The sequence below is a fragment of the Emydura macquarii genome, unplaced genomic scaffold (genome assembly GCF_026122565.2).
Source record: "Emydura macquarii macquarii isolate MOO-44397 ecotype Brisbane River unplaced genomic scaffold, CSIRO-AGI_Emac_v2 contig_2897, whole genome shotgun sequence".
Lineage (NCBI taxonomy): Eukaryota > Metazoa > Chordata > Testudines > Chelidae > Emydura > Emydura macquarii.
Window position 1 is genome coordinate 60,331,305 of NW_027133034.1, and position 25,456 is coordinate 60,356,760.

Here is a 25,456-nt window from a genome sequence, read left to right on the forward strand (position 1 = left end):
TGTCCCTAGCCTCTGACTGCCAGAAGCTGCGAGTGGACAACATGGGAGGGACCACTTGATGATTGCCAGTTCTGTTCCCTCTGAAGCACCTGTCATTGATCACTGTTGGAAGACAGGATACTAGGCTAGATGGACCATTTGGTCTGACCCAATATGGCTGTTCTTATGTTCTTATCTAAATATCTGTGTTGCAACAAGTGTTTTCCTTTCATTCTACATAAGAAGCTTCAACAGAAGCTTGTGTTTCAACACCAAAAAAAGTTAGTCTAGAATTGGAGGTCTTGCATCACTCTCACTTGCTAAGAATGATGAAGAAAATAACTCATAACACACACACAGCTACTTGAAATTTAGTGGATTTCATTTTAAATTTTAAACAAACGTAGTAGTCAAAATATTTGTAAATCATTAAGTCAACAGCACGCTATTCTCTCAATAAAATCTATCAAAATTACTTACTCTGCACACACAGTTTTGCCAGCTGACGTATGAGCTGACACTAAAACAGATTGATTGTTATCCACACAAAGAATGGCTTCTCTTTGAAAAGCATCAAGAATGAATGGATATTCCTAAAAAGAAAAAAAAATTGCATTTAAAAGGAAAACATACTTTATAGCTTAAATTTTGTTCTTTTCCAGACTGACCTAGTGAGCAAATTTCAGCCTCAAGTGAAATTTTGTGATTAGTTACCATCTTGAAAAATAGTTCCACTTGAAAAATAGTAATTTATAACAGTTTTTTTTATTTAGGTTTTGGATTAACTTATTTTATCTCACACACACATTTAAGAGTCTCAGCCAGATCCTTAACTTGTGTAAAATGGCAGATCTAGACCTCTATATGTTTAGATTTTGTATGGAGTCTGTTACAAAAATAAAATAAGAAGAATCTCACAATTATACCACACTGGAGCCACTGAATGATGCTGCAAATGAGTGGTAGAAACCAAACCTCCACCTAGTTCCAACCGAAATTACATTAAAGACAAACATTCATCTACTTATTTGAAAATACAAAAACAGTAGTCTCATTCAGGGCACAGACCAGTATTTAAAGGCTTCTCTTTACTTCACTGCTGCTGGTCATTTCTCCCCACCTATCTACTTACAGCCTACAGGCCATAAATCTGTTGGGTTTTTTTCTTTTAAATCTATCACATACCTTGGCAGCTTTTCCACTTCTTGGTTTCAGGGCTATGAAGTCTTCATTTGCAGGAAGTGCAACCTGATGATACAGATTTTAAACAAAAACAGAAAAAAATACCAAGTTTTAGAATTCTTTAAGAATCACCTTGAACACAATTACAATGCAGCTACTCTGGCTCAAACTACTATTCCATCAGTATTACCAAGCCAAGCAGAATTGGGTCAGGACTCAGACGACAAACAAAATACATGAATTTACTTTCTGCAATAACCAATTTTAATTGGAACTAGATTATTAAAGCGATGTTAGTGTGAAAAAGAATTATATATTTTTTTAAAAAATCACCACCAGTACTAACAATTTTTATTACAAAGATTTTTTTGTAAATCTAATCAACTTTGCTCAGCATTAATGACATTCAAGCTGAATAAACAGTGAAAATGGACTAGTTTTTCCCCCCACTTTCTGCCTATTATGCACTAGCACAATGCTGTTTTCTACAAAAGCCTTACGAAGGTCTAAGTTGATTTGACAAGAGTCTTTTTCATTTCCTGTACTAGAATATTCTGTAGTGTTATGCACTGTTGAAGAGCTGCACGCCACCACAAGTGTAGCTTCATTTCAGTGATAGGTTCAATTATTATTACAGCAGCAACCATAACCTGCTAGGCACTTTCCAGACACAGGAAATGAATGGTAGCCTACAGTGCATACAATACCCTTACGTCTCTACAGCCTTCCTACAGTCAGCCGGTTTCTCAAATGTAACAGCAGAAGAAGGTTGAGTAATCTCTATATCACTGAAATGAATGTTGTGAAGCTTAACTGGCGATATTACAACGTATCTCTGAAAGATACTGCCTAATTTAGAAATTAAGCCCTTTACGAGCATATTCCGTCTTTTACAAAAAATCAAATACATTCTGAGTATTCAGTAAATATTAACATAAGATGCTTTGAGATCCACAGATGAAAGGCAGTTGAGAAATAGAGTACAGAAACACTAAATAGAAAATTAAGATAAGTAATGATTATAGTAAAAAGAGTAAGGAACTTCATTGGAAAGTTGTAACTCAAAAAGGTGAAAGTCAAGAAATTCATATAAAACAAAATTCTACACACAATTTAAATGTTCTTAAGGTGCTTACCTCATGTGTACAACCTTCAACAGTCTCAACAGCTTGCACTTTTACTTTTGGCATCAGGTCTGCCAGACTAAATAAAGAAATGTTAATTAGTACTACCAACCTATGCTGAGGGCATGTAACTACAGATAATATTTCTACATCTCATTTCCTCATCATTAAATTAAACATTTAGAAAGATGACATTATGACAGAGGGAACTGGTATCAAAATTACAAAGGAGTATCAAAATTGCTAACAAATATACTTTAATCACCATTTTTGGATTTGCAACACAATTTTTAAAATGAATTATATAAACCATAAAAATTGCCTTAATTCTATCACCATCACCTTCACAGCAGTCAGCACACGCTGAAAGCCTCTTAATTCAATTAGTCTTAAAAACTGATCAAAGCAGAGTATAGGTATGGTGTGTATTAGGGATGTAAAACATTAAATGGTTAAAAAGTTAACTGATAAGTATTAGTCTTACCATTAAGACTAATACTTATCAGTTAACAGGCAGCGAGGGCCCTCTATCTACATGTTGACGGCCCTGGTGCAGGCGCTGCAGAGCGACTCACTGCAGAACAAAGGGGACCCAGTCCACAGCCCCGAGATGAGGATCCCCTGCAAAGCCAGGCCAGGTGCACGCAAACTCCTGCTCTTATGGCCACTGCCCCACAGGTGGTCCTGGACCTACTGGGAGAGGGGGCATGGCAGCACAGGCTCTTGGGGCATGGCAGAGGTAGCCGCGCTGCTGCCCAGGAAGGAAGAGGCCCTGCGGAGCGCCTCACTGCAGAGCACTGGGGACCCAGTCCACGGGTCTAAGACAGGAGGTCTCCCATGAAGATGAGTCGGGCACACTCAGGCTCCTGCTCTCACAGCCACTGCCCTACACCCAGTCCCAGACCTGCAAGGGCGGGGGGGGAGTAGCGCAGTCTCTTGAGCCATGGCTGAGGTGGCCGCACTGCTGCTGCTGCCTGGGGAGGCCAAGGCCCTGTGGAGTGCCCCACTGCGGAACACGAGGATCCGGTGTGACACACTGCACCCCATATACACCCTTATGATGTGATTGTGTATCATTCATATTCACCCTTATAATGTAACTATGTATTGCTTAATGCAAAGCATGTCATGTAAGGTGTTTTTGGAATGCTTATGCAATACTAAACATTATTGTTATGGTAGTACAGGGGACGGCAACCTGTGGCACGCGAGATGATTTTGAGTGGCACTCACACTGCTTGTACAAGTAACACGAAAATAAAAATTATTGTCATCCCAAGAAGGTATGTTACTTTGAGAAAAGATGTATATCACTTAAATAGTTAATGCATGTCTTCTATTCATTACTTGGATATTTTTAAGTCCTGATTTGATGTTTACATCAGTAACACGTCATGTAGAACATTAAACTCCGTTTTATGTTGTGCCGTCTGTCGTGATTTTTACTTCACTGTAAGTTGAGGGGTAGAGTTGACAAAATGTCGGTTCCTAAGAAAGCGAAGTTAGATGTCCGTTCATTTCAGCCCTCTTGGACAGACAAATTTGGATTTATTCAAAAGAAGGTCCATGCTGTTTGTGCTTTCTGTTGTGAAAGTGTTGTTTGTCGCACATCAATTGTTCAATGACATTTTCAAACGAAGCATGAGAAAACCTTTCTGGATGAAGCGGACAAGACTGAATCGATGAAAAAGGCAGTAGCAAGATATGAGATATGAGAAGCAAGGCAGTGTTTTAAACACTTAAATATAGGTAAAAATCAAGCCATGGAAGGAAGTTACAAAACTGCAGAGTACATTGCAAAAATCAGAAAGCCGTTTACAGATGGGGAATATATAAAAGAAGCTTTCCTTAGGTGTTTGGAGGTTTTGTTCAATGATTTGACAAATAAAGACGCGATCATATCTAGGATAAAAGAACTGCCTATCTCTGCCAGAACAGTTGAGAGATGCATAAGCGAAATGGCCGAAAACATTCACGAAAAGCAGACGACAGCATTAAAAGACACAGCAGTGTTTAGAATTGCACTTGATGAGAGTGTGGATATAAATGAGGTTGCATGCTTGGCAGTTGTTGAGAGATATTGTGCTTCCGATGAAATCCAAGAGGAACTGTATTGCCTAAAATCCCTGCATGGCATAACAAAGGGGGAAGATAAAGTGAAAAGTTTTGTAAAACATTTTGAAGAAGAAGGAATTGACATCCGAAAAATAGTGTGTGACAACCGATGATGCTCCTGCCACGGTTGGAAAACAGAAGGGATCTGTAAGCTTACTTGAAGATCAAATTGACCACCCGACAGTTAAATTTCACTCTATCATCCACCAAGAAAACCTGTGTGCTAAAATTTCTAATTCAGAGCTTAATAATGTGATGCATACAGTGGTGCATATTGGGACTTTCTTCGTTGCTCGATCTGCTTTGATTCAGTTTCAAGCATTGAGAGAAGAGGTGGACAGTGCATAGAAGGGCATTCCACAGCAAAGTTTGATGGCTAAGTTGTGGAAAGGTTTTGGTGTGCTTTGTAAAAACTTTATTAGTGCAATCAAGACGTTTTTGTCGCAAAAAGGGCAACATTACCCCAAACTGGATGATGACAAATGGCTCTGTAAGATCACGTTTCTAACCACTCGTGTAAACAAACTCAACCTCCATCTCCAGGGTGCAGGGCAAACTGTTCTGGATCTTTATGAAACCGGAAAGGTCTTTATTGCAAAACTAGCAGTTTATCTCAGGATATTCGAACATCAAACTCTCCACTACTTCCAACACTTAAAACAGCTATCCACACATTGCACTGTCAATGTCAATGAAATTGGAATGTACATGCAAGAACTGGATCCGAATTTTCTGACAGATTTCAAGATTTCCAGCAATTTGGCCTGATGTTTTCTTTTCTAATTAAACCGGAAAACTTCAATGAAAGCGACTTGGATTTGTCTGTATTTCAATGGATGGGTGTTGAAGATTTTGAAATGCAGCTCATTGTGTTAAAAAGCTCAGAATTGTGGGCATCAGAGTTCACAGATCTGCGGTGCACACTTGAAGCTATCGAGAGAGATCGTGGGGTACCTATTTGTTGATTCTGGACACTTTGTGATCAGTGTGGATACCAGTGAGACACGGTACACCTGATTTGCAGATCAATAAGGTTTAATGTGCAAGATTCTCTATAAATATACTAGGTAGAAACAAAGTCTAAAATTAACTACAATATATTTTACTCACTAAGCCTGGAGAGCTAAGCAGTTACTCAGAAGGCCGTATACAGGAACGGTTTTCTTCCTGGGCCTCGCCAGGGAGGCAGTGGATCCTCGGGTCCAACCGGCAGCACCTCCCACGGAGTCAGGTGTTGACGGAGCGTCCCCCTTTGTCTAAGTGGTGACTACTTATACCCTTCCATAAACAACCTCCACCTAATTATCTCTCTCTCATTATCATATATGCCCATTACCTATATTGGGTTTCCACCCTTAACTACATTCCATTCTCACCATAATTGGGGTCGTCAAAACAACATCTGGTGATAGGAGGGGCAGAGTAAAAGTATGCCCCTTGGCCATAAAACAGTGTACCCCCAGACATTCAAGAATAACTTGTTCCCATCACCATTATCTATGTGCAGCTGCAAGCATACAATATCTGTATTTTGTCTTATGTGCCATGGCATGCAGAAACTGAGACATCTGTAAGGTTATTCAGTCTCTGCCAACTGGAAGATGACATGCTACAGGGGTCAGAATAGCCAAGCAAGCAACTGATGCTATGCTAGGCCTGTAGGATAGTATACAAGCAACTCAAATCGTACTGGGCCTCCAACACTACTCTGACCTGCTGGATGTTCCTGCCAGCAAAATTTAACTGTTTGAAGAAAATTGCTTTTGCAATGCTTTCAGCATTTGGATCCACATACCTGTGAGAACAGGTATTTTCACACATGAAATTGATCTTTTGTCCATCTCGGAGTCAGTTAACAACTGATCACTCAGAAGCCTGTGTGCAGCTTAAATTATCCAAATACATGCCAGACATTGGAAAACTCAGCAAGGAAAAGCAAGGGCAAAGATCACACTAAACGGGTAAGATTTGCATTTTAATTTAATTTTAAAGGAAGTTTCTTATGACGTTTAAAAACTGTTTTTCATTTACATACAGTATGAAAGAGCCCTTATAAATGTCAAAATGTATTACTGGCATGTAAAACCCTAAATTAGATGAATGAATGAAGACTTGGCATGCCACTTCTGAAAGGTTGCCGACCCCTGTGGTAGTATGTTTCTTGCAATGTCATATGTATGGTTATGAAGCTCTGCTATGTAAGATTCCCAAATGTGTGTCTCATATGGCTTGAAGCAGTTCCAGGCAAACACTAAAAGCAAAGAGGTAATTCAGGCCTCACTAACGCACGCATAAAACAGCCCAGCTGTTCTAGGGCCAATGAACTGGCCTAAGCATCTTATAAGGGGATGCTCATTGATTCAGACATAGAGAAAACCATGCACGGACTCTTTTGTTACCTGACCCTGAGATGGTGGGGGTGGGAGGGAGATCATGCAGGAACTTTTTAAAAGGGGAGACATTTTGGCTCTCTCGTGCTCTCTCTCTCGCAATCCATCTATAGCAACATCAAGCTACTGAAACACCGTCCACCAGGAGACAGCCTTGCTGAAGAAGTCAGCCAGCCTGTGGTGAGCATTATCTAAGACTGTGAAATTACTGAATGTTAAACTTAGTTTGGAATGCGATTTGTTTTTATTTCATCCTGATTAAATCTGACCTGCGTTCCTCTGGCTTATAATCATTTAAAATCTTTCTGTACTTAATACACTTTGTTTGTTTTATCTAAAGCAGTGAATGTGGTTTGGGTGTGTGTAGAGACTTCACATAAAGTGACAGAGCTGGTGCATATCATTTTTTTTAATAAATTGACAAACTAATATAAGCTTGCGAAGTTCAGTGGGTAGCACTGACCAGTGCAAGATGACAGTTCCTAGGGTTGCATCTGGGACTCGTGGTGTTTACTGGGTCATTCTATTGCATAATCCCATGAGTGGTTAGCTAGAAGCACTCACTCAGTTAAGGATCGCTTGCTTGCAGGAGGCTGTGTGGGGGCTGATCCAGGAGTGGATGGTTCACACAGCAGGGCAAGTGCAAGATGGGCTCCAGGAGTGAGGGATTGGGGTGACACAGCTATACAGTAATCCAGATTGCAGAGGGGAAGTCATACCTGGACTACAGATCTGAGATGGGTGTCTCCCATGAAGCCAGGCTGAGCATGTGCAGGCTCCTGCTCTTGCAGCCACTGCTGCACACATGGCCCTGTGGGAGGGTAGGGGGAGAAACATGGTGGCATGGGCTCTTGGGCCATGGCAGAGCTGGTCACCCTGCTGCTGCTGCTGCCCAGGGAGGCAGAGGCCCTGCTGCAGAACACTAGGGACCATGGGTTCAAGAATGGAGGTCTCCCATGGAGCCGGGCTGAGAGCACTACTTGAGGGCAGAGGGAAGGTGGTTGGGGGTGGTGGTGGTGATGAAATTATATCGGTTAAACAGTTAACTGATATAATTTTAATAGTTTAAACAGTTACCTTTTCTAACCGATATTTACATCCCTAGTGTGTATACCTTTGTTTTCAAATTCTTCCTCACAAGACTCCCCTCTCGATTTCTGAAAATGCCTGTACCTCAGAAATCACACTGCCTCTCAGGCAGCAGCCTGAAGTGAAGCTGGCTAGCTCCTTTGCTGAGCAGCCAGTCTCACTTATGGCCACAAGGAGACACCTCAACACTATGACAGGCAATATAGTCTAACAGAAAGGGCACAAGACTGAGAAGAGAACTTTCTTCCATCTCCAACATGGACTTTTTGCCTTCGTCAAATCACAGGCTTTCTATTTTAGTTTCCCATCTGTAAAATGCAGAACTCATCATCTGCCTATGATACTGAAACATATTTTTGCAAACAATAAAAGTTCTAAAATTCACCAAAACGCTTGCAAAACCCTCCACTGACCTAGTGAATTGGAGAAAAAAAATAAAATGTTGGCAATTATACATAGCACAAGTGGCTAAGTGTTTCTTCTCCTGAACCAACAGGCTGCACACACCAGAACCACCTCCCACATTATTATATGTAAAATGTATTAGTAAAATTAGCATGTATCCCCAAAAAACGAACCCCTTTCTACAAGTTTCTGAGGCCAATACTATACATAGTGGTTTGATCACTGTTGACAAGAATCCATTATACTGAGAAAGGAAGGAATAAAAGAATTGGTTCACCCAAAAATATTAAGGCTGGTTCTGATCTCTCCCTCTATCCATTTCTAGAGCCATAACAAGATCAGAGACCTTCAGCACTCTTCATGACTAGACACCATCCACAATCTTGTCCCTACATACTCCCACAATTCTGTCCTCAGTATGCAATTTTTTATTATCCATTATTCAAAGACAATGGTTTGTTTCAGTAAGCTGACACTGTCTCTCTGTGCCTCTCCCATTTTTCCACCCCTGTCTATAAAACACAAGCCCCAAGTTCATCACTTTGCAGGTGGCTTCAGCCAACAACCTGTTGACCAATTTTCAATGGCAACACTTATTAGTAGCCATTCAAACCACACCAGACATTTTTGTTTGCTGTAGTCACCGCCTATTATTACTCTAAGATTTCCAATGTTGTAACTGCTCTTCCCTGAGAGGAGTTTAAATATATACTATTATGTCCTTTTATGACTATATAACTCCTTAATAACTTCCCAGGGTTTTCTCATTAATTCAGCTACAACAATATTCATTTAAATAATCCTGACTCTATAGTCTCAATTTGTAATATAATTCAGACCACCTTCACAGTAAACACTTTGCCTATACCAGATAACAAATTAGTCTTACTTAATATCTTCTGCAACATCCTCTATCTTGGGTTTCTTTCCAAAAACGGCATCCTCTGTGCTATCAACTTCTACCTCTCTTTTGGTTTTCCCTGGTATGTTAGTAGAGCCTGCTGGAGATTTGCCATCTGAGCGTTTCCTATAATGCAAACAAACAGCAGATTTCAGATTTGCCTTTACAATACCTCTAAAGGAGAAAAATGCTATCTACAGTGGGGTATAGCTTGGGAATCCATGTTCATATAAAGTGCCGTTTCCAAATGATTTAAAAAAAAATCTCCCAAATGGCTTCTGGAAGATGACAAACCCACTTCAGACCCACCCTCCTAGAGGACATCACACCACAAGCTGTCTGGGGGAGAAACCATGTGTCAGCACTTCATTGAGCGTACGGTGGCCAAAACCCCACATCGATGCAAATCCCCACTAACCCCACAGCGGCAAGAGGCTCCCCGCTCCGCACGGGTATAAACAACCCTCAGCACCGCCTAACCAGGCGAAGGGAAAGCAGCGCTGCCTGCCGGGACCCGCCATAGTGACGAGCGCAGGCCCGGCCGCAGCGCGTGCACTGCGGGCCGGTGGGAGGGGAGGGGAGGGGAGGCGAGGCTCACACCGAGGGCAAAACCACGGCCCGTTTCCCGGGTCTAGGCTACCGACTCCCGCCTATCGGGCTGTGCCACCTGCTACCTCAGCAACGGCCGCGCCGCCCAATCCCTCACCCCGCCTGGCTGGCCGCCTCGGCCGCGGCTGCTTTGCCCTTCTTCTTGGCCCCAGAGGCGGCGGCATCGTCCTCGAACACGCTGAACAGCTCGTCTCCAAAAGCGTCCGCCATATTGCCCCCAGCCTTTCCCACAGTGCCCCGCGCGCACGGCACGGCACTGCACAGCCCCCCCTCCGCCTGCCTCTGACACTGCACTGCGCCGGAAGGGGCTAGAAGTCGGCGGCGCCCGCCCGGCACCAGCCAAGCAGCCTGGGAAAGGAAATCCCGCGCGGCGCCCCTAAGGGGAAGAGAAGAGGCGTTTCTCCCACAATCCACCACGCTTCCAGGCACAAGCATTCCCACAATACATCGCGGCGCCATCAGCGCCCAGACGTGACCTTTGCCCTTTGGACGGAAGTGTCGGCAGGGACCATAGAGTGAGGATTTCCGGCAAGCGTGCGGGCGCCGCTGGCCAATCGGAATAGAGCTACGAGCAGCGCCCCGTGGGGCTCTGATTGGCTGTGTCTGACTGAGTGATAATACCCGGATGTAGCGCTCTCCCCGGCCCTGCCGCCGGCGCTGTGTGGCTGTGGAGCTGGCCGGCTGCGGTCCCCTCCGGAGGGGGCGCCCCTACTGCTGCGGGCGCTATGGGCGGCAAGAACAAGAAGCACAAGGGGGGCGGCGCGGGGGCCGGGGCCGTTCACGCCGCCGTGTCCGCGGCTACCGCGGCGGCCAGAGCTAAAGCGGCTGCCGAGTCCGGAGCCGCCGGGGAGGCTGCGGGTAGGAGACCCGCCGCGAGGCCGGTCCTGGTAAACAAGGAGCCCCGCGTCAAGCAAGGTAGCGCTGGCGGGAGACCCTCTCTTCCCGTCCCCCTCCCCGGTGCACGGCCCTGCTCGCCTGTCCCCCTCGGCGCCGCCGTTCCCTGCCCCACAGGCCGCTGCAGTTAGCGGGAGGCTCGGACGCGGGTCCCCAGCTGTAGTGGCCGGGGATTGCTTTGGTCCCTCCGGCGCTGCCCGCCCCGCACCTTGCCCGGTGCTAAATCCCCTTCAGCTGCGGAGACTGGGGCGGCCACCCTCCGGCCAAGAGCACGGGGGTGTCGTCGGGAGACGCGTTAGGACTGGTTTAGGCAGTGCCGCTGCTGGGGACTCCCGGGTCACTGAGAGCTGGCCTGGGCGCCTCTTTGTTGTATGCCTCATTGCGGCACTGGCAGCTCCCGGCGTTCCAAAATCGTGAGCTGGGGACACAGGCACACGGCATGTGATTGACCGAAAAATCACAATACTTCCAATAAAAAACAAACTTCGGAGGTGGGGGTTGCCTTTAGGGTTCAGATTTCCATCCAGAACCATGAAGGCTCAACGCTTCTGTTAAATGAGAATTGACACTGAGTCATTGTCAAAGAAGCTGGGGATTTAAGAAGAGCAAGAGCTTCCACTACCATATGAATTGGCAACACTGCTGCAGTCAGTGTCATCCTCTTTGATACCTCTGCAGCCCTTTTGTTTTCTGTGGAGTTACGCAAGTGTTGCTGGGGCCAGAACTTGGTCCAGGAGAAAACATTTCTGGTGCAACATAAGAAGGAATAGTATCCAGTTCACTTTCCACTGACTGTGCTGGCTTTCCAGGGCTCATAGAAGTAAAAAGTAGTAAAAATTTTAGTCAGTAAAATTTGCAGATCTATTGAGCTGTAGAGTTACAGGGCTTCTATTGCTGTAGTTAGTATCTGAGTACCTTTCAATTAAAAATATAAATAATATCTTGTGATTTTCCTAGCCACTAGGAGGATAACTTTTTGAAAGAATTTTCTGTGAATAGAAGTATTGTATGTTTCTATAAATATGAAGAACATGATGGAAAACTAAACCAACAAATTGGGCATTTAGTTTGGAATATGTTTAGCTCTCAGGTCATTCTTAGTCCTTGAGGAAGTGAATTCTAGTCAAGGTCCAGTATTTGTGAAAGTTTTGTAACTTACATGCGTGAGCCTCCCTTTATTGGTCTACCTGAAATGTCACAGAAGCAGTCTCTTATTCCATAGATAGCTGTGGATAACAAGGATGCATATCTTAAACATGGACTCTTTGTTCAATAGGGAGCCAAGTTTAGAGAGCAGAGCATTGAAGTGGTGATCCTGGTAGCTTGCGATGTTAAGCAAACAGACTGCAGGTTTTTGCACTTGGGACAGAATACATACAGGGAGCAGATCTGAGTAATATGTCTTAATTTACATAGTCCATATGTAAAGTGAACTCTGGAATAGGGAGGTGAACAGAAAGTGTAATCTAGAAGATTATAATACTAGAAAGCTTTGCCAGAGGTAATGTGTCTACCATACTATGGAATTCCAGTCAAACCATATGCCATAGTATGCTGAAGAACTTCAGTTGCAATAAATCCTCTAACTGAAACATGTATTAATTTACAAGCAACTACTGAAATGAAGTTACTTAAGGATTGGATATGTCCATTTATTTATCAAAAATGTTTTAATATTTGCCTTCTGTAATACTGTAGTCAGACCATGTGTTCTGCTTTAGGTCATTTAAATTATATTCCTATCTGTTTTGCTCACTTAAGTAATGTTTATATGTAATGTTGCAGGCCCAAAAACCTACAGTTTTGGTTCTACATCTGATTCTAGTGCTGCTGCAAGTCTGGATAAATCTATTCTTAAAGTGAGTATGTCTTTGAATCAAAAACAGCTTAATTCTTCCTAATACCTAATTCTAACGGGAAAAAAATTCTTAATTGTTATTTAGTCTATAGCCCATGAAAGAGTATTAGACATAAAAATCTGCAGACATCCATTCTGATGAGTTTTATGTGAAGGGTGGAGCAGCTTCAAGAAAATAGTCGAGACATATTAGTATTTTCATTATGAAGAAACTGTTATCTGATTTAAAATATAATTAATTCTGTGAACTTTAAAATATTTTATATCTGACGTTAACTTTGGTATATTATGAAAATATATTGCCTGCCAAAGAGCTGTGCAAAACCAGTTTCTTTTGGTGCTGGGGTGGTTTTCTTTTTTAGGACTTTTGTCTCTCATGGACATAAAGTTGGTGACCATGACAGGATTTTGCTACCTGTGTAGGCTCTAATCCTTTTATATAAGCAGCTTCAATAAGATTGCCATGGAGATTAAGGGCAAGCAGGATTTGGTCCATAGTCTACAAATTACTGGTATTCTAAGGATGTTGAAAATACCCAGATATTTTGGCTTGATCAAGTCACTTGTGTTGACAGTGTTTTCTTCAAATTAGTGTTGTCACATGTCAAAAATCATGTCACAACTTGTCTTGACACAAAATTAATACAATATTATGATTTGAGCAATCTGGTTGGTATAGGACATTACATTAATTCTTTAGGAAAGCCATGTTCTTGTTAGCTGAAACCGCTTCTTCTATTTCTTGGGGTAAGAAGATAGTTCATTTTCCACATCCTTTGAACTGTTTGAGTCTGTAGAGACTGCTAGCCAGGGAGCAAAGTAGGAACGGAACTGAGTCCATTTGGTTATTTCACAGAGCCAGTTATAAAGCAGTTATCTGCAATATTCAGTTGCTGACTGCCTGCTCTGTTTTGGAGCTGAATGTTGTGTGTTTTGATTTATATTAAAAGCAAAACTTTAAATTTAAGCTGGAGGCCCAGGTCTCACTTAAAAGTTTCAGTGGTGCTCAAGCAGATCTGTATATTTCTCTTGCTTAAACCTCATTAAGAGCTTCTGTATGTTCCAGTTGCTGACAGATTTTTATTTTATATTTTTTAGTTCTAGTTCTTTGTCTTTGGGGTTTTTTTTCACTTGGTCAGAAAGATTCTTTTGGCTTCCACTCAGGTGAAAAAATTGCATTTCCCTAAAAGCAAAATAGGCCCCCTCCTTTAACAGAGAAAACTTTCCCCACATTTAGGTAAAAGCACAGCATAACTTTTAAAAAAGAGAGAATATTCATTCTTCTGCTAGTATCTTGTCCAATATGCATCTAAGAAAGATATTCTTGAATAGTCAAGAATTGGAAAAACAAAGAGTTTTGAGAGTAAGGTGTCTTCTATCTTCCTGCCTCTTTTTTTCTTGTCTGTCTCTGATGTTGTCATAGTGTATTTTAGAATTTGTAAGATTTTTAGTTTATAGTGACTAGTGTTTGTCTCCACAGGTAGTGATTAACAGTAACTTGGAAAAAAGAATTATTGGAGTAATCAATGAGCACAAAAAGCAAAGTGATGACAAGGGAATGATTTCTAGAAGACTTACTGCCAAAAAATTACAGGTGAAGTGCAAATCTTTTTTTCCTCTGGATCAATATTCAGTAAAAAATCAGGTTACTTTTTGGTCACTTTTTTTTAGTTTAGTATTTGCTGTAAGCCAAGTTTTCTCATTTTACTACACAATGTAATTTTGTTTAAAAAAAAAAAAAGTCTTTAAAAACTCAGATAACAAATATAATTGGCCAATTAAATGTCCTTGCCAATGTAAGTCAATAGTTGAAGATGCTTAGGTATGAGGTGAAATAAGCAATAATTTAAGTGGACATAAGAGAGCTTGAAAACTCCAGTGGTGAGTGGGAAGCTCTTCTTGACAAGTCTGACCATGAACCACCTATTTTTTCAGAATTTAAGCTTTCATTTTAAGAAGTTCTGGTGCTTACCATGACAAAGAACCTTCCAAACTGCAATGTTTTCCTGAGCATGCTATACGGTTCTAGTGCCTTCACTGCTGCAATTCAGATCCCTATGGGGAGTAATAAAACTGTGAAGTAACATGTCAATCTCATGTTTGGGAACACAGTGAGTGGCTGTGGGTGGGACACATTAAACTTACACTGGAGAAGAGGACTGAAATGGAGGCTGAGGGGAGGGATAGATTGCCAGAGACTCTTCCTCCATAGCAGACAAGAGGCTGGAGAAAGAATAGCGTAGTTGTTTCCTCCCACTCACACTAACCAAGAAACCTAGATGTGAGAGCGAAGAAACAAACTCCTGCTCCCTTCCGACAGGTTGATGGGACAAATGCTTGACTCCCATCAGATATCCAATAATCAAAAGCTGGAGTGTTCAAGCAGGATCCAGGGACGGAACACTCCCCTTTGCAAAAGCTGGGGGTGGTATGGGACTGTGCTCATCACACTGCTATCTTTGGATCATTGTTCGAGATTTCCATCCTTGTCTTTCTGGTTGGTTAGGTTTGTGAATTTTTTTTATTTTAAATGGGATTTAACACTAATCTTAAATAGTGAATTTAGTTTGTTCTTTAGTATTCTTTCTGATGCCTGTACCTTTGCAATTTGCATCTTTTTCATACCGAATTTCTTATCTTTTCAAAATTTTACAAACCTTTTTCTAAATTGGTGTAATTTTCACAGCTAAAATCAATTTCCTTTTTAAATATTCTAATTATCTTTATTTGTAGGATGTATATATGGCTTTGCAAAGATTCTCTTTTAAGACTGAGGACATTGAGGAAGCTATGAAAAGTACAATTTTGTATGGTGGAGATCTTCACTCTGCACTTGACTGGCTTTGTTTAAACCTTTCTGATGGTAAGCATCATGCCTGAGAAGTAACGTTTAGGTGCCAAAATCTTTTGAATCTTTTCTAACTGATTTCTATTGAGCAAGTTTTTGTCCTGCTTTTAGTGACTATGACAGTGTATGGTACCACTTATTGTTAAGAGCAAGGGTTTCCCTTTTTCCATTTCCTTTCGCTAGCTATACTATTTGGTATTCTCCAGAAGAACTGTTTGCAGAAAAATATGGCATAGAAAACGGCTAGTTGGGTGAGATAATATCTTTAATTGAACAGACAAAATGTGAATTACAGGTGGTCTGTTTTAATTTGATCCTGTTGTACAGGAGCAAGAGCAATAGCAACCCCAGTGGTATGGGAGTGATACATAGTAGTAACAGTTTATTTGAATAGGATTAGTAAATTGAACAGATAACTGGGAGTTGCTACTTTTTCTAGTTGTGCTGTGGAGTTTCTGAGTGACTTTGGGCAAGTCATGTCATCTCTCTCTGCCTCCATTTTTGAATCTATAAAATGGGTATAATAAGCAGAAATCAGCATCTGCTCAGGTTAATATCAAAACCTGGGTTTGCTACAGTCCTACATGATGTTTATTTCTTATTTTTAGTTTGCATCTAGTGCTGTTGAAAGTATCTTCAGTTAATTGTTTCCATGACCTAGAATTACATTTTATGTTAAAGATGCATTACCTGAAGGATTCAGTCAGCAGTTTGAAGAAGAGCAACACATACCTAGAGCAAAATTCCGTTCTCCTGTGCCACAGTGTGAAACTCCTCAGTTACCAAACAACAAAAAGAAGGAAGATGGCCCTGAAATAAAGGTGATTTGAGGAATTATGGGAAGGAGTTTTCAAATGGTTAAACTCCCACTGACTTTAGTAGGAGCAGAGTTATGTCAACATAAAACATATTTGAAAATCCGATTCTTTGTCTTCAGTAATTTAAATTATGAAGAAGGATTCCTATTCACTAGAGTGGAATGGTTGTAAAGATGTAATTTTTCCTTGAAGCTCAAAAAATGAAAGGCTTATGAAGTTTTGGTGGTAACATTTGACTTGTGGGAGAAATACTAAGTCCCAGTATAGTTAAATCTCCTACTCTGCAGCCCCCCCAATCCATTAATTCTGTTTATCTGCTGTAATCTACAGAACACCACATACATCTGGACATAAGTTTTTATTGATTTGTGCCTATATCCATTTGCCTCTGTGGCTTAGAAGTCCAATTCCACAAGCTATTAAATCTTAATCAAGATTCCCCACATAACCCTCTCTCCCTCCCATCCCTGTTCCCCCATAGTAGTTGTAAAACTTTTATCTCAATATCAAAAAGGCACATGTATATAAATTGTGTGATGTTTTGCCTGATTTGAGAAGCATCTTCATTTTTTTAATTGTTTTGAATTTCAAGCAACATTTCTCAAATATTGCCCAAAACCGCCATTAAACCTTTTCAGTTTCCTTTACAGTTATCTTTTTTAATTGTGGTATTTTTTCCTAACAGAGAAATTCCGGAGAAGACAAAAAGATGAGTATGAAGGAATGGATTCTGCAGTATGCTGAGCAGCAGAGTGATGATGAGAAAAGCGAGTCTGTGAAAAACTCAGAAGATGAGGAAAAGTTTGACCCTGTAAGCTGGAGAGCAATTTATCTAGGAGTCTTTCTCTCATGTGGTATTTAGCTGTAAACTCTGGCTCTATTGTATGCGTCTGTGTAAAATCAAGGGCTGAATAACTGACTTAATCATTGTTTGTTTTAGTTTTTGTAGATATGATAGCATTGCAGGCAGAAAGAGGAGGATTTAAAAAAAAAAAACCCAGCTTTTCTAGAAGTGATACTTCCTAAGTCATTTTCCCTGTTCGTTTTTGTGTTGAGTGCAAAACATTTGCTGCATAGTGCTAGAAAGAAAAATGCAGTCCCATGTGAGGCTTAAACACATGGGACAACTGTTGTTTTCCATTACCACTCTTGTGGAAAGTAATACTTAGCCTTATGTTTTTTATTCATGAAATTAGAATTGTTCATTCTTTCGCAAAAAGATTTATTTCAGCGGTTCCCAACTCTACCATGTTGTGCACCACCAACATAAAACGCCACCACCTGTAGTACACCACCTATTTTTTATAAACAGACTATGTATGAAAACTGTCTTAAAACCCAAGTGTAATTAAAACACATTGTATCAATAACATAGCAATGTATATAAAAAGTTGTAGTCTTGCAAAATATTAATAAATGCGTTATAAACTTACCCCATCTGAGATGGCAGATTGAAACAATTTTTAAAAAGAATTCTGCAGTCTTAGGATATGTCTTCACTGACGGCAGTGAATTCAGATCGATTGAGCGGAAGTGGAGACCCAGCGCAGCAAACTCATTAGAATTTAGGAAGTTGACAGGAAATACACAAGCTACTCTATGTAGCTTGCGTATCTTCCATCGACTGCCACCAAATTTCGCGGTAAGTGTAGACCAGGCCTTAATTAGTTGGTGGACATGTACCATTGGGAGGTGGCCTGTGTACCACAGTTTGGGAACTGCTGATTTATTTCATATAAGTATTGTGTTTGTAGGGAAGGGAGAGGGGCATATGCTTTATTATGTAATTTGTAATAAATTTCACTTGCAAAATATCCAGGACGTAACCAATGATCTTGTTTGGAACAGAATGAAAGATATTTGCATTTGGCCGCAAAGCTTTTGGAAGCAAAGGAACAGGCAAGTTCCTCCAAGCAAGACAAAGACAAGCAAGGCCAGAAGGTGGCACAAGAAAAAATAAGAAGAATTCAGCAGGGTAGGGACATTCAAATTATCTGTACCTTTTGCCTAATAAACTTACACTTTTAATTGGATAGTCACACTGTTGCTGGTATATCTATCTACTATTAGGAAAAATCTCCTTAAAATGATACTTAAGTACCTTTTTAACTGGTTTCATATCATTGCATGAATTGCAGACCTTTAGGAATTTATCTTTTTTTTGTGGCCCAAGATTTTGAAAAGTAACTGATTTTACTGGGTGCATTTTACTGAGTGAATTTCTGGCTGCCTCACCTGTCACATTTTCAAAAGATGGGTGATCAACACTTAATAAGAACAACCAGCATCTGTTTTGTTTTGCAGAAATGACAGCACTAGAAGAACATCCCGTGTTTAATCCAGCTATAAAAATTTCAAACCAACAACAAAATGAAAAGAAAAAATCTCTTTTGCCTTCTGAAGCTACTTTGAACCTGAATTTGCTTGAAAAATCTGGAACTTCTTCAGAGGAAGAGAAAGGTATGATTGAAATTAAGTACCACACAAACTTCATTTACTATACTCCAGTTAACTAAAGATCTGTAAAGTTCCTGGATTGTACATTCTTCTGTATGCTCTGGGACCCCGAGCCCTGGATTACAGTGACGGTAGGATGGGCCAACTTAACTTCCCAGGTGATTTTAAAAGGACTATATTGATTGTAGCACAGCAGCTTTCAAGATATTTTTTTTTGCCACTGATTGTCACTTATGAGTTAGATCGTGATTTGAATACATCTTCCTATAGATGGAAGGCTAGTGCACTGATTCACTGCATCACCGAAGAGCTCAGTGTTTGAAACCTTTGACTATTGTTTAAATATAACATTATTATATTTTTATAGTGGTGGTATCCTATATTGTTTCTGTAACCACTAAGCTCAAATGTAGTGTTCTTGGTAAGAATTATAGCAGAGTGCCAGATTTGCTATAGTTAAGATTAAGTATAGGAGTTGCCATACTGAATCAGGCCAGTATTCTCTATCTGATAGTGACTAGGATCAGTACTAAATATAACAGCAGAGTCTTTGTAAAAATGTTTACTTTCTAGTAAAAATGCTTAGGTCAAGAGAAAATTACTTTAGGTTCATTCAAGAATTAAGAATGTTTGGACCCTCCATGTGGACATCTAAAATAATGTAAACTTTGTTCTACCATTGCAGTGAAAAAGAGAGAACCTCGAGACGTAAGGAATTTTGACTACACTGCTCGAAGTTGGACTGGTAAATCTCCCAAACAGTTTTTGATCGATTGGTGCAGGAAAAATTTTCCCAAGAGTCCAAATCCTTCTTTTGAAAAAGTTCCGGTGGGTAGATATTGGAAATGTAGGTATGTACTTCTAGTAAAGCTAAATTTTCTACTGATTCATTTAACTATCTCAACTCTAGCTGCTTCCATTTAATTGAATGACTCTAAATTTACGTATTTAGAATAAGGTTTTTTTGGAATTTTTTTTTTTTTTTTGAATGAAGCAATTTGATGAATTTTACACAAATTCGCAAAATCAGTGTCACTGAAAATGCATTTTTCACTGAAAAAAATGTTAGTTGAAAAATTTTACCCAGCTCTACAGATGGGTAGCTTTCCTACAGCATTTTGCAATAATGCCCACATCATCTAGATAAATGTTTGTTTCCTTGAGTAGATCACTTTAGTTTTATCAAAGATGGTTTGGGTCTGCTTGCTTTTGCTGTTTCAAAAAACAAACAACCCTACAGGTTATTGCAGTCTGTGGTAGAGATCAGTTCCATAAACCTGTTGCTATGCTTTTTCTTTGTTTTATGTTGAGCCCTTCACAGTTAGATTTTTATTTATGTAATATTTTGTCTGATAACCTTCAGTTTCCACTTATTTGAATGTTACATTTTACATACTAAGCAAAAATAAAATAGTAGACTTAATGCTGCACCTGACTAGCGACTAGAAATGTCTGTCTGAAATATGATTTTATAGAACTCTTTTTTTCCTATCTTTGAAGGGTTAGGGTTACCAAATCAGCTGATGATATAATGGCAGTGTGTCCTACAATCCTGACAGAAGATAGCATGCAAGCTCAGCATCTGGCTGCTACATTGGCTCTCTATCATTTAGTCAAAGGACAGGTAAGATTTTCACTACACTAGATGCTTAGGATTTTCACATTTAGATTTTATTTGCTGAAATATAATACCCATATTCATCTTTTAAAAATCTGAATCAGTAAAGGTTTTCTAAGCTCAACTTCTCCCTGTAAATTACATATTCACTGGTCCTTACTGAAAGTGATAAACATAATCATGTGAGACTGCAACATGTGGCAAGATCTCATGTTGTGGGATGAGTAAAATATTGGAAAAAGTTTAAAACATTTGCTACCCGTTGCACTTCCCCCCAGCTAGAAACAGATGGTCAACATGGTTTCAAATAGATAACTTTTAAGTTGCTTTCCCCCCATCTTTATTTGTTGAACTTGCTTAATTAGAGAGAATTAGTGAGGTCTGGTATTTAAGTAGTTTTTGATAATATGAGAAATGATCTGTCTACTGTTCAGCAGTATGGTTGTAGAATAAGTATAAAAAACTTAATATTTTCATTTAATCGAAGAGTCAATTAGTTGACAAACAATCCTTGTGACAATGTAAGACCAAAACGCCTTTAAACATCCCTATTGTACATTTGTTTAATATGGTCTGTTGAAATAACTGGTACTTCTTAAGTTTCATGTATATATTTTTTTTAAATATATATCTGTATTCTAAAAGTAGGATTTGGGAAAACTAATAATTCTTTAGCAATTGAATACTAGCAACATATTTAAGGGAAAATTTGAGCGCTCAAATAAAAATGTTGTCCGAGAAAGTACCCAAACAGACTCTGAAGACAGGGATTAAAATTTTGATCTATAGAAAGGAAATTTTTAAGTATTTGGATCAGTGGTATAGTCTGTTATTTCTTAAAGATTTTTTAAGGTGACTTCTAGAATTTTCAAATTGATTTGTAGGTGAAATGTCAGCTAAACTACAGAATAATACATATTGTCACTTTTTCTGTGTTTTCTCTCAAGTCAGTCCATCAATTGCTGCCTCCCTTATACCGAGATGTTTGGTTAGAATGGAGTGAAACTGAAAAGAAAAAGGAAGAAGAAAGCAAGTTAGAAACGAACAAACCTCGTGATAACTTTATTGCTAAATTGTTAAACAAACTCAAACAGCAGCAGCAACAGCAGCAATCTGAAAACACACCCAAAGTATCAGAAGACCCTGAGGACTCCTGGGAAAACTTAGTTTCAGAAGAGGACTTCACCAGACTCTCTCTTGACACCACAATCACAGATGATTTGGAACCTGTGAGGATCCTGTTTAAAAAACTTCAAAGTTCCTCCAGATACCAGAAATTTTTGAAGGAGAGACAACAGTTACCTGTGTTTAAACACAGACATTCAATCATAGAAACTCTTAAAAAGCATCGGGTGGTAGTTGTGGCTGGAGAAACAGGCAGTGGCAAAAGTACCCAAGTGCCCCATTTCTTGTTGGAGGATTTGCTGCTAAATGTGGAAGGATCAAGTAAATGTAATATTGTCTGCACGCAACCCCGAAGAATCTCAGCAGTGAGTCTGGCAACCAGAGTTTGTGAAGAACTAGGCTGTGAAACTGGACCTGGAGGAAGAGTAAGATGCTACTTGATTCATGGCTAAAGGCTTAGACAGCTGGTTGTATAGGAAGTTTATTTTTCTGTACATAGTGGAAGTGAAGTTTTGCCCACGTAATGATGTTTGGCATGATTTCACTTAAAGATCTCTTTCCTTTGTCTTAAAATGCATTTTCCTTTTGCTTTTTGTTAGACACTAGATTACTAACTAATAATGAGCATAGGTGAATTCTCTAAACACCCTCCTGAACAAATGTAGGAACACGTGTTCAGAAGAGCCACAAAATGTAAAATGGTCATATTATTTTGAAAGTAAATATATTTGCCCTTTCTGTGTAACTTATTGACAAATATTTGGTTTTCACAATGAACGATGCCAAGACGACTACATGAACTCTGTTAATAGGGAAGAAGACAAATTTTAAAAATTGTTCTAACTTCAGAGTAAAATATGTTTGTTTTATGAACAGCACAGAAATATTTAACATTGACTTATTTCTTACTATTTTTAGAATAAATGCAATACTCAAAAATATACATTTCCATCAGAAACAAAACTTCACACTATTAATTTCCCTACAGAAATAACATGTTTCAAGAAATTCCAATGTTCATTACGTGAGGTGCAGGGAATAGTTTTCACAAATGAACGCTAATCATGATTTTCCCAAGTATCCCAATTGGGACTGGAGTTTAGTGACTACATTCTGTTCACATGAGCCTTTCTTTGGATTTTATCTTCAAATCCTGGAATTTTTAATAACACAGCAGAAGTTACTTCATCCTACTTCTCATAAGCCACTTTTAAAAGTATACTTACCAACGTGAATTAAATCATGTAACAGTGATTTATCAATTTGATGTGTATCAAAATACATTGTCAACCGTGCTTCTGATTGAAGAATGTATTATGGGATTATATCTTCAAACTTCTTACCTTTTGAAAGCCCCATTTAAACTATTGTTCTGGTTAAAGTAAGCTTGTGGTCTTAGATTCTGAATTTTCTATCTTAAAAGTACCAGAAAACAAAGTAGAGCTTTTTACAGTTGCTGTAGTATATGAAGGTTTATCATAAAGTGAGTAGATGCCATGACAGGAATAAAAGTTTATATGTGTGAAGTAAATAACAAGTAATGACTTTTTGAGGAGCCACACCTCATGTCTTTTTTTTTTTTTTTTTTTTAAATTGTCAGCAGCTGAAACTCAAAAGGTTTGCTTGGATAAGCCTCCAGTAACTTTGATACTGATCTGAACTTCTTTTACTTCTTGGTTTTAGCTGTTCTTCCACATTTCAGTTTTGACTCAAATTTTGTGTAATTGCGGAGTGGGGGAAGTTTTGTTTTTTTGTTTTTTTTTTCCCCTTAGCTAACTTCTTGTTGTATTTCCATTGATTTAGTAAAGGTTCAGATTGATTCCTTTTCATTGAGCTATCTCCCTAATCTCTACTTTTTAATATAGCCTGCATCATTGTTTAAATATTTTTTTGGATTGTAAACTCTTAGGAGCAGAGATGGTGTAATTGTCTTGGATAGTGACTAGCATGATGTGCCTCTGATCCTGATTGGGACCTCTGCTTTCGGTTATAGTAGGAATACTTAACTAAAGTTGCTCTCCTTAGTGGTTTGTCTGAAGGTCTGTACAGTATTGCCAGGAGACCTTTAGTTTTTACACTGGCTTGGATTCAGGAAAAACAAATTCTATGATAAAATGTACCTTAATGTACATGGCTGCAAACATGTGGCTTTCTCAGAGCATGTAGAATAGGTCATCTGGAAAAGTTCCAAGCTTCATGGTAGGAGTGTACGGTTTAAGTGATTTCCTATAAACCTGTAGATTAGTTAGACAAATACAGTGACTTTATTAAGTTCCACGTGAATAAAGTAACTTAATTTGAGGAACTTTCTTTTAGGGTTTATATCTCTTAATCTCTTAATGGTGCTGCTGTATTATTTTCACTTGCATCTTCTTCAATAAACACTATCTTGCATGATATCAGTTGTCTAGTCGTTATCACTGTCTAAACCTAAAGCCTTTGCAAATTTCAGAGAGATTCCTTTTAGAATGAAATAACAAGCTATTTAGAATAAATCCAGTTCAGTGTAATTAAGGCATGTCTTCATTTGAAGACTTCTGCGAACTTGTTCATGGGTTTATGGTGTATAATATGATATTAAGTTGTAATTAAGCAGCGGCTACAGAGTCCTCAAAATTATATTGAAACTATATAATCTTTCAGACTACTACTGAGTGTGCTCCCAGGGCTCGCCTCTTGTTCTAGTGGCAGTATAGTGCACTGCCGTTTGAGGAATCAGTGTGGGATTCTGTAGTATGCTTTTGTAGACATTCATATTTTAAAATATTGTAAATAGCCTTGGTGAATACAAACATAGGATTAATAGCAGTGACTAGAAGTGAGCGTAATTCAGGCATGTGCCATGTAACCTTTCCCATTCAGTTTTGCCAATGCATCTGCTAGACTGATGTAGGTTTAGTGGTCTAAACGCAGAAGAGGAAGCCAGACCCTCCAGAGTAATGGTGCCGACTCAGGCACACTGAGAAAATCATTACCTTAGTTTCCCCATATGTGGGCTTTGTAAGGATTTATTAGTCAGTCATAGCAAACTTTCTATCTGAGCTGTACAAGTGCTATTCTAATTGCCTCATTGGTAACTGTCAATATACTTAACTTTCTAGTCCAGGGCCTCCCTTAATTTATATCATCTAGAGACAAATAATTGTGCCAAATTTTGTTTGGATTTGGAAAAATCCACCATGCTGTTTTACTAGTAATTTATGCAGTGCCTGAATCCAGTGCCTAATTTTCATTTCAATATTTGTGTATCTGTGGTATATCTAGTATTTTAAACCATTGCCATACATTTTATTTTGTAGAATTCATTGTGTGGATATCAAATCCGTATGGAATCCCGAGCAGGAGAAGCTACTAGATTATTATACTGTACAACAGGAGTTCTGCTTCGGAAACTGCAGGACAACAGTCTTCTTTCAAATGTATCTCATGTTATTGTAGATGAGGTTAGCAATTCTCTTACACTTGTGCAGAAGCAAAGTAGAAGAACCTTTGTTAGGAATTACTTGTATATATATCTGACTAATTCACTCTCTATATCCTTTTAATTCAAGGTTCATGAAAGAAGTGTCCAGTCTGATTTCTTGTTAATTATTCTGAAGGAGATCTTGCATAAACGTTCAGACCTGCACTTGATTTTAATGAGTGCAACTGTAGACAGTGAAAAGTTTTCCAGCTATTTCACCCACTGTCCCATTATAAGGATTTCAGGAAGGAGTTACCCTGTTGAGGTAGGTAAATATTTCTTTATATCTATCCTCACAAATAAGCTCCAACAATAGATGTCATCCAGTTGTATCTGCCACAGCAGCAAGGGAATGTACAGTCTTTCATCTGAATTTAAAGCCATTTTAGCCCTTTTTATTTTTAAAAATCTTAAGATGGCTTCAGTTGTCCTAAGAACAGAACTCTGTACTTGAATTTACATGTTTTCCCCTCTGACAATTCAATTATAATTGAGACCATCCAAAGAAATTCTAAAAACTCCATTTTTATTGTACATATTTTTAAAAAGCTGTCCAGTGTAAATGAAAATAAAGTTTTAAG

The 25,456-nt window shown here is 39.4% G+C and overlaps 2 protein-coding genes across 4 annotated transcripts in view; one reads left to right on the forward strand and one right to left on the reverse strand.

Moving 5' to 3' along the window:
- MTREX (Mtr4 exosome RNA helicase) overlaps nucleotides 1-10,131 on the reverse strand; it is a 79,911-nt gene extending 69,780 nt beyond the window's left edge. The window contains exons 1-5 of the mRNA XM_067568585.1: nucleotides 9,892-10,131; nucleotides 9,174-9,311; nucleotides 2,298-2,364; nucleotides 1,165-1,227; nucleotides 460-572 (exon numbers count right to left, since the gene is read on the reverse strand). Coding sequence (XP_067424686.1) covers nucleotides 460-572; nucleotides 1,165-1,227; nucleotides 2,298-2,364; nucleotides 9,174-9,311; nucleotides 9,892-10,004 — 494 coding nt within the window. The 5' untranslated portion in view covers nucleotides 10,005-10,131. The remainder of the gene's footprint in view (nucleotides 1-459; nucleotides 573-1,164; nucleotides 1,228-2,297; nucleotides 2,365-9,173; nucleotides 9,312-9,891) is intronic.
- A 276-nt stretch (nucleotides 10,132-10,407) lies between these two features.
- DHX29 (DExH-box helicase 29) overlaps nucleotides 10,408-25,456 on the forward strand; it is a 32,919-nt gene continuing 17,870 nt past the window's right edge. For all 3 annotated transcript variants that reach the window (XR_010923780.1, XM_067568593.1, XM_067568592.1), the window contains exons 1-13: nucleotides 10,408-10,709; nucleotides 12,474-12,547; nucleotides 14,027-14,140; nucleotides 15,280-15,409; nucleotides 16,076-16,215; nucleotides 16,898-17,023; nucleotides 18,061-18,187; nucleotides 18,517-18,672; nucleotides 19,355-19,520; nucleotides 20,170-20,293; nucleotides 21,235-21,837; nucleotides 24,712-24,855; nucleotides 24,964-25,140. Coding sequence is in view for 2 of the 3 variants with exons in the window: in XM_067568593.1 (XP_067424694.1) it covers nucleotides 10,520-10,709; nucleotides 12,474-12,547; nucleotides 14,027-14,140; nucleotides 15,280-15,409; nucleotides 16,076-16,215; nucleotides 16,898-17,023; nucleotides 18,061-18,187; nucleotides 18,517-18,672; nucleotides 19,355-19,520; nucleotides 20,170-20,293; nucleotides 21,235-21,837; nucleotides 24,712-24,855; nucleotides 24,964-25,140 (2,271 nt within the window). In the remaining variant the exon portion in view is untranslated. The remainder of the gene's footprint in view (nucleotides 10,710-12,473; nucleotides 12,548-14,026; nucleotides 14,141-15,279; nucleotides 15,410-16,075; nucleotides 16,216-16,897; nucleotides 17,024-18,060; nucleotides 18,188-18,516; nucleotides 18,673-19,354; nucleotides 19,521-20,169; nucleotides 20,294-21,234; nucleotides 21,838-24,711; nucleotides 24,856-24,963; nucleotides 25,141-25,456) is intronic.